General features: G+C 40.2%; 1 protein-coding gene across 2 annotated transcripts in view; it reads left to right on the forward strand.

Annotated features, from left to right (window-relative positions):
• The window catches only part of LOC100557579 (septin-2), a 54,317-nt gene extending 40,915 nt beyond the window's left edge, over positions 1 to 13,402 (forward strand). Inside the window, exons 12-13 of one of the 2 annotated variants that reach the window (XM_003225124.4) lie at positions 762 to 852; positions 12,617 to 13,402. In XM_003225124.4, coding sequence (XP_003225172.1) covers positions 762 to 830 — 69 coding nt within the window. In that variant the 3' untranslated portion in view covers positions 831 to 852; positions 12,617 to 13,402. The remainder of the gene's footprint in view (positions 1 to 761; positions 853 to 12,616) is intronic. The other variant, XM_008117363.3, reaches the window with a different exon arrangement.
• The last annotated feature ends 279 nt before the right edge of the window (positions 13,403 to 13,681 follow it).

Here is a 13,681-nt window from a genome sequence, read left to right on the forward strand (position 1 = left end):
AATAAAATGTTAAAAACAGGAGAGTAAAGCACGGATCTGGGCCAAAGTGCGGAATATTTTAAAATGGGGAGAGGTAGATCCACAGCTAAAATAGTCAATAAAGTGCATTATAATACTGGCAAAGCATCATCGATGGAGCTAATGTTAAATGGGCAGGTAAATCGAACCTACAACGATTAATCATCTAATGTGGTGATGTGGTGGAGGCTCCTTCTTTGGAGGCTTTTAAGCAGAGGCTGGATGGCCATCTGTCGGGGGTGCTTCAAATGCTATTTTCCTGCTTCTTGGCAAAACGGGGTTGGACTGGATGGCCTGTGAGGTCTCTTCCAACTCTTTGATTCTAATGTTGTTGGATGGATTTGAACCTCCATATCCTGTTTCTACAAGTCCTGGGAATTGTGGTTGCAGAAGGGATTGGGATTCTTTCCTTTTCCCACCCTAGACCCAATGTTTACTTACTGTATTTATATCCTCTTCCTCTGCAGATTGTCCCTGAAGTGGCTTATAGCATAAAATCTCAAGGACATTGTAAAAGAATTTAATTTTAAATAACCATTTTAAATAAAATGCAAAATATGTCCCTTCTTTTTCTTTTTATTGTTCATTGCAGTGAACATAGCCAATAGCTGCAGACCAAGGTCCTAAGTGATATAAGGAAGACAATGTTGGGCCAAAGCAAACTATGTCATGTATGCCAAATTGCATTGGGTACTTAAATGTAGTTTTTAACATCTGGATTTTTTATTTTATTTTTTGTGCAGTTACGTCGCATGCAAGAGATGATCGCCCGGATGCAAGCCCAGATGAGGATGAAACCGGGCGACGAATGAGACGTCAAACTGGTTGTTGACGGTAGGTGTAACTTCATGGTTTGGAGGTTGAGCCTCAGTGGTGGTTTGGCCTTCAGTACTTCCAGAAAAAATACCGTATATACTCGAGTATAAGCCGACCCGAATATAAGCCGAGGCACCTAATTTTACCACGAAAAAACTGGGAAAACATTGACTCCAGTATAAGCCGAGAGTGGTAAATTTCAGAAATAAAAATAGATACCAATAAAATTACATTAATTTGAGGCATCAGTAGGTTAAATGTTTTTGAATCTATCTATATATATAAAAGAGTGATGGCATCACGGTGACCCACAAAACAACAAAACTACAAGCCCCCCAACCTCGAAATTTGACAACACAACCCATCATCCACGCCTCTAGGTTGATACAACAAAAAGCAAAGAAAAATAAAGTCCTAATTAGAGGGAGAGAAATAATTGTTTTTATCCAATTGCTGCCCACTTAGAAGGCTAAGCTCCGCCCACTTGGTCTCCTAGCAACCCACTGAGCCCAGTGTTAATAAAAGAATAAAAAATAAAATAAATACAAATAATACAATAAAAATAATAAAAAACACTAAAAAATTAATACAATAAAATACTACAACAAAATAACTAAAAATAATACAACAAAATAATTAAATATAATAAATAAAAAAGATAAGTTACAATAAAATTAATTGAAAAAATACAAATAACGTCAAATAAAAATTCCACAACAACTTTTAACCAATACCACCACTTTGCCACAGCAACGCGTGGCCGGGCACAGCTAGTATTTACATAAAGCTCAAATTTAAGATAAGCCTGTCCAACTCTGATCAAATCATTATTCTCATCTTCTTCAATGTAAATGTGCTTATGCATCCTTTTAATAATAATAGAGTAAAATAATACATGTAATAATAATAATAAATACAGGAAAATAATACATGTAATAATAAATAGAGTAAAATAGTAAATGTAATAATAAGATCAGAGTGAAATAATAAATGTATTAATAATAAAAAATAGAGTAAAATAAATGTAATAGTAGCAAAAATAATAGAGAAAAATAATAAATGTAATAATGCCAATAATAATAGAGAAAAATAATAAATGTACCATATATTGTCGAGTATAAGCTGACCCAAATATAAGCCAACCAGGACCCTCATCCGAGTATAAGCCGAGGGGGGCTTTTTCAGTCTTAAAAAAGGCCTGAAAAACTAGGCTTATACTCGAGTATATTTATTTATTTATTTACTACATTTATATACCGCCCTTCTCACCCCAAAGAGGACTCAGAGCGGCTTACAAATTACATTAACATACAATACATTATATTATTGGCATAGTACAATACTAGCATTAAATTACTATATTGTACTATATCATTACATTGTAATATTATTAGTAATATTACATTTAATATATAATATATAATTAATATTATTAAATTGTCTTATTATCAGTATTATATCGTAATACATTATAATATTATCAATATATATATATACAATAAATATATACAGTATATATAATTTTAAAAACGAAAGGAAACGAGCTGCCATTCCGCATCTGCAGCTTAGAAGAATGAATCGTGCTCTGGTTTCAGAAAATACACTTCTCATATTTTCCCTCAACCATAGAATTAAAAAAAAAACACATTAATGTGTGTGACGTTTATTCCTATTCCTGCTGACTTTAAAACAACGTTTTTGGTCTGCCAGAAGGCATCATCTGAGTAAAATGATTTATATTCTGCTTACATCTTACCGTCTGCAACACAGTTAGTACTTGGAGGAGAGATCGCTGAAGACTAATACCAGGGATTTCTAGGTTGGAAGGAATCCTGCTTCTGTAACTCTGAGTTACAGAAAGCCGCTTCCTATGTTTCTGTGTACTTTGGACCTATGGACCGTGTGTGAAATGCCAACATTCCAGCCATAAGAACGCAGTTGTGTTAATTTCAAATTCCTTTGAAAGCTCTGCTTTATTTTCACAGCATGGAATGAATGCTACCTCGAGGAACAGACACTTGCTTCCTCTTGTGTTGTCGAAAGCTTTCATGACCGGAATCACTGGGTTGCTGTGAGTTTTCCGGGCTGTCTGGCCATGTTCCAGAAGCATTCTCTCCTGACGTTTTGCCCACATCTATGGCAGGCATCCTCAGAGGTTGTGAGGTCTGTTGGAAACTTGGCAAACATATCCCTCTGGAATAGTGTCCAGGGTGGGAGAAAGAACTCTTGTCTGTGAATGTTGCAATTCATCACCTTGATTAGCACTCAATAGCTTTGCAGCTTCACAACCTGCTTGCTTCCTGCCTAAGGGAATCCTTTGTTGGGAGGTGTTAGCTGGATCTGATTATTTCTCCAACAGACAAGAGTTCTTTCTCCCACCCGGGACATCATTACACAGGTATATAAACCCCACTTGTATAAACTCTTCCATCACTATAAAGGAACAAAGTGGAGCAAGTTAACTCTCAACTACTGACAATTTGAAATTATATCCCTAAACTGTTTCTAGATATCACTTAAATTGAGGGTAAGGAATCTATAGTCTTCAGCTGTGGACAGAAGCCTCATCAGCTCCAGACAGCAAGGTCAATGATGATGGGACAAGCAGGAAGCAGCCAGGCTTTGAAGCTTCAAGGCCATTCATTGCTAATAAAGGTCATCAATTGCAACATTCACACCTGCCTTCAACAGATAAGAGTTCTTTCTTTTTCCCACCCTGGACATCATTCCACAGATATATAAACGCCATTTATATAAACTCTTCAATCACTATAAAGGAACAAAGTGGAGCAAGTTTATTTATTTATTTATTTATTTACAGTATTTATATTCCGCCCTTCTCACACCAAAGGGGACTCAGGGCGGATCACATTATACACATATAGGGCAAACATTCAATGCCCATAAACACATAGAACTGATACAGAGACAGACGGACGCAGAGGCAATTTAACCTTCTCCTGAGGGGATGTTCGATTCTGGCCACAGGGGGGAGCAGCTGCTTCACCATCCACTCTGACCGCACTTCCTCATTCCAACGTCGTAAATTAGTTAAATTTGCCTCCCCACTTTTTATAAGTGGTACCTTATCTCCTACTTGATAGATGCAACTACAGTAGAGTCTCACTTATCCAACATAAACGGGGCAGCAGAACGTTGGATAAGCGAATATGTTGGATAATAAGGAGAGATTAAGGAGAAGCCTATTAAACATCAAATTCGATTATGATTTTACAAATTAAGCACCAAAACATCATGTTAGACAACAAATTTGACAGAAAAAGTAGTTCAATACGCAGTAATATTATGTTGTAATTATTGTATTTACGAATTTAGCACCAAAATATCATGATGTATTGAAAATATTGACTACAAAAATGCATTGGATAATCCAGAACGTTGGATAAGCGAGTGTTGGATAAGTGAGACTCTGCTTAATCTGGAAACAGTTTGGGGATATAATTTCGAATTGTCCGAAGTTGAGAGTTAACTTGCTCCACTTTGTTCCTTTATAGTGATAGAAGAGAATTCTTTTTAAGTCTCTTGGGATGCTGAGTTAACTTTTATGCAACTTTCCTTCTTCTGATAACAACTTGGGGCTTATCGTGCTTTAAAAAAATACCCATTAGTCATGCTCCTGGCAAGCACATCTTCGCAGAGGCCTGAAAACAACCCACTCCGTGAGATAATGGAGAGGGGAAATATGTGCGGCAGGGTTGTTGTGACCCGACTTTCATCATGGTCTGGTGCCAAAGTGATGTGATGAGAGAAGTCATCCGGGGAAGGATCTGGCCAGCCGGTGGCTTCTTCGGGTGGCTGGAATGTGACGTTCCGGGCTTCGTTCGAGTTGGCTTCCTTCCTTGGGCTTTTCTGGTTGGCCAAGCTGGCAGCCGGGACAAACGCAGGGCCTTCGTGGTTCATACAGATCTAACAATCATTGGACCTTGTTGAAAGGGGAAGTTCCTCCAAGCGTTTCACAGCTGCTAAAGCTTACAAATTATAGTCGTATGGCAAGGATCTTCCCTGGTTGGTTGCCGTGGGGTGGGAGCCGCCTCCTTCTTAGCTCATTCGTTTTTCCTTTTCTTCTGGGGAAGTAAGTTAAGTGTTAAGGAGCCCAGACGTTCTTGGACTCCAACCTGGCTTATAGGTAAAGGTTTCCCCTGACGTTAAGTCCAGTCATGTCTGACTCTGGGGGTTGGTGCTCATCTCCATTTCAAAGCCAAAGAGCCGGCGTTGTCCGTAGACACCTCCACTGGCATGACTGCATGGAGCGTCGTTACCTTCCCACCAGAGCGGTACCTATTGATCTACTCACATTGGCATGTTTTCAAACTGCTAGGTTGGCAGAAGCTGGAGCTAACAGCTGGCGCTCACTCCGCTCCCGGGATTTGAACCTGGGACCTTTCGGTCTGCAAGTTCAGCAGCTCAGCGCTTTAACACACTTCGCCACCGGGGCTCCCACAAGTGAGACTCTACTGTAATAATAATAATAATAATAATAATAATAATAATAATAATAATAATAATTTTTGTGTCAGTAGTGACTTCTGGTGTGAGAGAATTGGCCGTCTGCAAGGACGTTGCCCAGGGCACGTCTGGATGTTTGACCATCCTGTGGGAGGCTTCTCTCATGTCCCCACATGGGAAGCTGGAGCTGACAGACGGGAGCTCATCCCACTCCCTGGATTCGAATCGTTGACCTTTTGGATTGCCGGCACATTGTGCCACCAGGATTAATAATAATCAGGAGTCATCATAGTGGGAGCTAATCTCCTTGGGGAGGACGTGAAGACCCTTTCCCTTGTCCTCACCAGACACGCTTGTGACGTTGGTGGGATTGTGAGCAGGTGCCTGGAAGGTTCATAGGGAGAGACGTGGTTGTGCAAATAGATTGGAACCGAACCGTGCAGGGTTTTATAGGTAATGACCTGCACTTTGAATTGTTTTGAGGGGGTGGTATGCACCCTGTCATTAGCTCCTGTTAATAATCTGGTTGCTGCTCTTTGCATTAGTTGTAATTTCTGAGTCGTCTTCATAGGCAGCCCCACGTAGAGTGCATTACAGTAATCCATCCGAGACTGAGTCAATGCAAAGCTTTATAAGGAAAGGGGGGGGGCAATATTTGTCAAAAGATCTCAGCATTACACACTACCAGAGAACAAAGATGTCAAACATCTCTAGTTTGGAGGCTCCCAGCTGCGTATCTGACATCACACAATGTGAGGACTCCAAAACCACTCCGACGCGTCCCTCTCTTCTAAACTGCTTTTTGGTATGCGGACGTGGTCTACAAGCAGCCGTATTCTTCCATTCCTTGCACGGCTGGGGAGAAAAGGTGCTGGGCCATTTGAAAAAGTACAATAACTTGTTTCATATTGCGCGTAAAGAGGATTTGGAGTTTCCTTTTGTATTAAGCTCTTAATCCTGGAGGTACTAACCAACACAAAGCGTGCATTCTGAGCAGGGCCAAACCAGGCACCGTCTCATGACTCTGTTTTTGGGTTTTTTTAAAATAAATAATTTGTTCTCAATTTGCTGATATATGCGATACATGTCAACATTTGGCACGTGGTGACTTGATTGTGCCAGTGAACCCCTATCATGTTGTTCTTTTGCCGGTTTTGTCCGTTGTCCTTTTGAAGAATGAAGGCTTTATCTTCTGCTTTACTATGCCAGCCCCAACCCCTCCCCTCTGTGTAGTGTGCGTTTGTATGGAAGGGAAAATACCTGACGTGTTGACTTTGGACCAGTGACGGTCCTTAAACCTGATCTATCTCATAGGGTTGTTTTGTGAGTAAAAAGGAACCATGTATGTCTCCTTGAACTCCTTGATGGAAAAGATATGCATGTGTGGGGGGTTATAAATGTAATGTACACAGACAAGCATCCTTTGAGTGATTGTTGCGAAGGCAGGTATTGCTGTCTTCCCATCACAATATCCAAAGTGTTGCTACTCTGCCATTATATATATATATAATTGTAGATTGTGGTACTCACAGAGGATCCTAGAACCAAACCCCAGCCAGTATCAAGGGCCCACTGTAGTATTAAAATACTGTAGTATTAAAAATATTGATTGTTGCGAAGGCAGGTATTGCTGTCCTCCCATCGCAATATCCAAAGTGCTGTTCCTCTGCTATTGTCTATATATAATTGTGGTACTCACAGAGGATCCTAGAACCAATCCGCAGCAAATATCAAGATCCCACTGTAGTATTATGGAAGATGCTATCTCATGTTGAAAAAATATTGATTGTTGCGAAGGCAGGTATTGCTGTCCTCCCATCGCAATATCCAAAGTGCTGTTCCTCTGCTATTGTATATATATAATTGTGGATTGTGGTACTCACAGAGGATCCTAGAACCAAACCCCAGCCAATGTCAAGATCCCACTGTAGTATTATGAGAGATGCTATCTCATGTTGAAAAAAGGTTGATCTGCCAACCAATGTGTGTTTTGGGAGCAGGCACTGTCTTCTTCTTTGCCTCAGGCAGCAAATAAATGGTTGTAGGTAGGCATATTATTCTGGCTTTTTGGGGTCATAGCTGGAGCCCTTTCCCATCACCTGATCCTTTCTTTTATTTCCGAGAGCAGAACAATGCCTCAAAATGAATCTGGGATTGTCTGTGAGCAGAGCACATGGTTTGCCGTGGAGCTCTGGTCCTTCTCAGTCTAAACAAGGAATTGATGCCGACAGTCCCACCCAGCCGTGTCCTGCTGCTCCGCAAGACTCGGGTTTAGCACTCGTGACTCATCAGAAGCAGCACAGGAAATAAATACCAAGAATCCTTGCAATCTTTTTGCTGGATGCCAGAATAGACTCCTTGCTGAATGGACACTAAGCCTCGGGCTTTCTGTGTGGTTTGGAGTGGCAGAACTTGAGGTGGGGAAACCTGCAAATCAGAACCACGTTTTCTTCCATGCGGTGCTTTCCTAGTTTGCAAACCACAACCCCGCTCTTGAGTACTAGACGGCTTCTCGTTTCCAAACGCCAATTGGAGAGAAACGCGAAAGAAGCTGTGGATTTCGTCTAGAGGTTGCATGTTTTTTGTGTAGGACTCCGAATTATTAAATATCATTCCATAACAAAGTCAGCACCACCCAGGCCCCAGCGTTTCTGCTTTCTGTGGACGGTTGCGAAAGCTGGACAGGAAGAGAGTTAACTCATGTGTAATACGGTTCCAGATGAGGGTTGAGCGGATACCACAGAGTGCCAAAAAAAGAGAGAGAAATAAATAGATTCCACAGCGAATCCAAGACCATACTCTCCCTAAAGAAGCAAACTGAGCCTGTCGTACTTTGGACACCTTATGAGATGACGTAGTGTGTTAGAAAATAGAATAATCTATAGATATAAAAATGTAGTGTGCGTTTTTCCCATTGAGTAAACAACAAAACCACTGAACCAAATCACACGAAATTTGGCCACAAAAGACATAATCATCCAATCTATGTCTTTCAATAAAAAACTCTAAAAAATAAAATACAGATTATCTGATTTGAACTGCGTTATATGGCAGTGTGGACTCAAGGCCCTTCCACACAGCTATATAACCCAGAATGCCAAGGCAAATAATCCACAGTATCTGCTTTGAACTGGATTATCCTGAGTCTGCACTGCCATATAATCTAGTTCAGTGTGAATTTTATACAGTTGTGTAGAAGGGGCCACATATAATCCAGTTCAAAGCAAATAATATACAGTTATAAATATACTGTATATACTCAAGTATAAGCCTAGTTTTTCAGCCCTTTTTTAGAACTGAAAAAAACCCTCTTTGGCTTATACTCGGGTGAGGGTCCTGGTGGGCTTATATTCAGGTCGGCTTATACTCAAGTATATATGGTATATTTATTATTTTTCTCTATTATTATTGGTATTGTTACGTTTATTATTTTACTCTATTAATTATTATTACATTTATTATTTTACTCTGATTGTTGTTACTTTTACATTTATTTTAATCTATTTTATTATTATTAATACATTTATTATTTTACTGCATTTATTATTATTAAATTTATTATTTCACTCTATAATTATTAAAAGGATACATATAATAATAATAATAATAATAATAATAATAATAATAATAATAATAATAATAATAATTTATTTATACCCCGCCACCATCTCCCCAATGGGGACTCGGGGCGGCTTACATGGGGCCATGCCCAAAACAATACAATATAAACAGCATATAAAAGAACAACACATCACAACACAATAAGCAATACAATAAATAATAATATCAATTACAAAATAAAACAAGGAGACAATGAAAAACAAAGACAGACATAAGCACATTTACATTGAAGAAGATGAAAATAATGATTTAATCAGAGTTGAACAGTCATATCTTAAATTACAGTTTGATGTAAAGATTCAAAAACATTTAAACTACTGACGCCTCAATTAATGTAATTTTATTGGTATCTCGGCTTATACTGGAGTCAATGTTTTCCCAGGTTTTTTTGCGATAAAATTAGGTGCCTCGGCTTATATTCGGGTCGGCTTATACTCGAGTATATACGGTAAAATCAGGACAGTAAATAAAGAACAACACTCTGAAAACAGGGGAATTCCAGACAGGAAACATTCAGGGCCAGCTAACACCTCCCAACAATGGGTTTCCCCAGGGAGGAAGCTGAGGAGGGAGAGAAGCAGTGTGTATTATGAGAGTCATTATTATTACTATTATTATTAATATCAGAGTCAGGTGATGGATTTAGATACATCTTTCTTCTACTCTAAAGACATCTTCATGTTATCCCTGTTGATGTTATGTAATTCGAAGGGATCTTCAAGTAGGTGAGGGCCTCGTATGGGTTGATCTACCGATGGAGTAGTGTCCTGAATTCTGGACGCTCCGAATATTGCCTCTGGAGGAGACAGTCCCAAATATTCCGGCATCTTCCTGTGTTCTTACCTGGAGCGTTCGGCGGTCTTTCCAACACAGCTGCATAAACAGAGCAAGGATGAATGGACTTATTGCTGGAACTCTCTAAGATGCAGTCTTCCCCTCGAGTTATAAAATGGCTCAGTGGGCTTGGATCAAAACACTGGTTGTAATAATCCCTTTGGAGCATCTGAAGCAACAGAGTTGGGTTTTTTTTTATCTTCCTGTAATTTTGACATGGCTTTAGTGGAGCGTCCAAGGGGAAATATATTTTCCTGTTAGAAAAGAAATGTGGACCCAGGTGAACCCCTTTGATGGGCCTGCCATTCTTTTGCCGTGAGTTTATTTAGTTTTTAGTAATGTTCACGATCCAAATTGAGTGCATTCTGTTTGGAAAGCTGGAATAAAAGTGTAATAATTAAAATCCAGGCATAGTTGCAAATGTGTATGTAAACACAGCGCCTCTTTTTCAAGTAAGACAACATTTTTGGGGGAAACGCAGTCCTAATTATATTCTTCTATCATTTATTCGGTCTGGCCTGATTCCTTTGCTTTGTCGGATTTGTCTTTCCTTCCTCGCCCTGTTTTTTCAGCCCGTCCGGAGTGCCCAGCCTAGCCCAACTGGCCCGTTCTCAAAGAAAGTGGAAGAACGGCATGCCTGTTGCCGGGCCGAGTTTGTATCTCATCAAATCCCGCCTGCCCTGGGGCGCATTTGGAGTTGCTTTTCCTTAATTTCGCTCGGCCTCCCGTGAACTTGCAACGTCGGCTCTTCTGCGCCGAGTTGTTTGCTTGTGTTTTGTTTTGGGGATTTGCAGGGCCTCGAGGTAGAGAGGCTTGGATTAGACACCCTCCTACATAAACTCCGGTGCGGCATCCAAATCAAACAGGTACCTTTGCGGAAGAATGGCGTGAGCCGAGACTCTTCTGGAATGGGACGTTCTTGTCTGCTTCTACATTTTCCCAAGAGGATGTATTTTTGGGGGGACTATACTTTGACTAAAAGATTGTGGGTTTAAAACTGTGTGGCATTACTGAAAGCGGGTTGAATTAAGAGTCCCAGGTTTACATCTTACCTCTACCATGAACTCCCATGGCATTGGTAGACAAGCCTGAGTCCCTTTGAGGAGATAGGGTGGAATATAAATAAATAAATAATAATTATTATTATTTTATTATTATTTTATTATGACACAGCAAACAAGATAGATATGCTGGATTTCGTATCACAAAATCACAAGTCGACCACTTCCCAAGTGTCTAGGACTGTGTGATGTATTTTCGGATGATGCGTGCAGATCCCAGTAGGGTGGCCTTTTGCAGTTGGCAGATCGTGATTTTGTCAATGTCTATTGTTTCCAAATGCCGGCTGAGATCTTTTGGGACAGCACCCAATGTGCCGATCACCACCGGGACCACGTGTACTGGTTTCTGCCAGAGTCTTTGAAGTTCAGTCTTGAGGTCCTGATAGCGGCTGAGTTTTTGCTGTTGTTTTTCGTCAATGCGACTGTCACCTGGGATGGCGACATCAATGATAATGATGATGATGATGATTATTATTATTATTATTCATCCCCACATTGATGTGGCAAAGGTGTAGTAAATAAGTGAAATCAGTACTGGATTGCTGAGAATTTTCCCGGCTTTCTGGCATTGTCCCAGAAGCATTCTCTCCTGATGTTTCACCCACATCTATGGCAGGCATCCTCAGAGGTTGTGAGGTCTGTTGGAAACGAGGCAAGTCGGGTTTATATATGAAATGATGTCCATCCAGGGTGGGAGAAAGAACTCTTGTCTGTTGGAGGCAAGTGTCAATGTTGCCATTGGCCACCGTGAGTAGCATTGAATGGCCTTTTCAGCTTCAAAGCCTGGCTGCTTCCTGCCTGGGGGAATTTTTGGTTGAGAGGTGTTAGCTGTCTGAAATTCCCCTGCTTTTTGAGTATTGTTTTTTATTTACTGTCCTGATTTTGGAGTTTAAAAAAAATCTACAAACATTACAAAGAAATTAAATATCACTGGTGTTTAAAAATTCCAGTTAAAACCCACAAACACATATTGAAAACAAAAAGACTTCGACCTATGGCGACCCCACTTAAATCTCTGCCAGAGATTTGAGTGCAACGTCAGGAGAGAATGCTTCTGGGACATGGACATACAGCATGGAAAACTCACAACAATTGAGTGATTCTGGCCATTTTTTTATCGCATCAGAAGCGACTTGAGAACATACTGCAAGTCGCTCCTGGTGTGAGAGAATTGGCTGTCTACAAAGACATTGCCAGGGGATGCTCGGCTGTGTTACTGGGAGGCTTCTCTCGTATCCCCGCAAGCTAGAGCTGACAGACAGAAGCTCACCCTATCTCGCAGATTCGAACCGACAACCTTCAGGTCAGCAGTTCACAAGGGTTTAACCCATTGCGCCACCGCAGCTCCTTATTCCGGCCATGAAAGCCTTCGACAACACATCAAAATCAGTACTACCTATCTAATATATTGTTACATTAGACTGGAAGGACAAATATGCCCAAATTTACTTAGTCTCAACTGGATCTACTTTTGTCAGAACCAAAGCATAGGATTGAGGCCGTAGCCTGACTTCATATCTGGAAGCCTCCAATTTCCTTTTTAATTCTTTTAGTTTTTTGGGACTTACTTCCTAATGGGGCATTCTGGGAGTTGTAGTAGTCCACATTGCATAGTTCAGGCAAAACCCACCAAACTTTGGCGAGTTTAAACCATTGAGGTTTCCTATGGAGCACATCTGTCCAGTCCATGAATCCAAATGGAGAAACGGACACAGAATTGAGTTCGAGGAGGGTCTTTTTTTGGACGATATTTCCATTTGAATTTCTGAACTTTCTAATTTCTCCCTTCTTCCTTGCAGCAGTTAGCGGACGCTTTCAAAAAACGGATCAGTGCTTTAAACAAATGGGAACGACAACACTAGTGAATACGAATGCGTTGCATAGGACGTTAAAAGACACAGCGGAAAGTCTTGAAGATCGTGTTGGAAAACAGCCTCCTTTTACTTCTCTATATACCTCTCCATAATCATGTATCCTTTCCCATCCTTGTGGTATCAACGTGCTCATGTTTATTGTGTGGGATCTATTATCCTTCTCTGTCTTTTTTTAAAATCCAGAAGCTAATATGCCATCTGATATGTACTAGGTTGGCGAACTATGTTTTTTGTCCCGACTTTAGGGTCATTCTTGATACTTTTGTACCTTTCTTACTAGGAGACGTGGTGACCTCTTTGCCGTAAAGGTGTATTATTTGCCCCATATCCATGCTACTATTTGTTTCAATGTGGCGGAAACATTGCTTAGTTTGTTGCTAGTTTATAGCCTTTGTCTCTAGCTCTTCCGGTGCAATTTTTTCTGGTGCTTTTTGAAAAACGGTACTGAACACTACACCTCCCTCCGCTTGGTGACGGGAGAGGATTGGACATCCTTTAACCCCTGATGCCTTAAATCACGAAACTGGTCTTACATGCCAAATAATCTCAGACGCCTCGAGTCTTATATTTTCAGTCGGGATCCGTTTCCATTGGGTCTTTGTTTGGTTTCCCTTGACTGAGAACACAATGGTATGTAATCCAAGCGTTTTATATGTACGATGACACTCACTGTCCCTTAGTTTTGTAATAAATGGAATAGATCTGAGAAAACCGTGTGTGGCTTTTATCCTTCCCGCAAATGGAATGCATGAGCTACTACAGGAAGAGAGAGAGAGATATATATATATATATATATATATATATATATATATATATATATTTTATTAGGGATATTTTTATCCCACCCTTGTCACCCCGAAGGAGACTCAGGGCGGCTTGCAAGTTATATGTACATACAATATATTATATTATTAGCATAGCACAATATCAGCATTATATATTACTATATTTATTTATTATTCATTTATTTACTACGTTTATATCCCACCC

The sequence above is a fragment of the Anolis carolinensis genome, chromosome X, assembly GCF_035594765.1.
Source record: "Anolis carolinensis isolate JA03-04 chromosome X, rAnoCar3.1.pri, whole genome shotgun sequence".
Taxonomy (NCBI): Eukaryota; Metazoa; Chordata; class Lepidosauria; order Squamata; family Dactyloidae; genus Anolis; species Anolis carolinensis.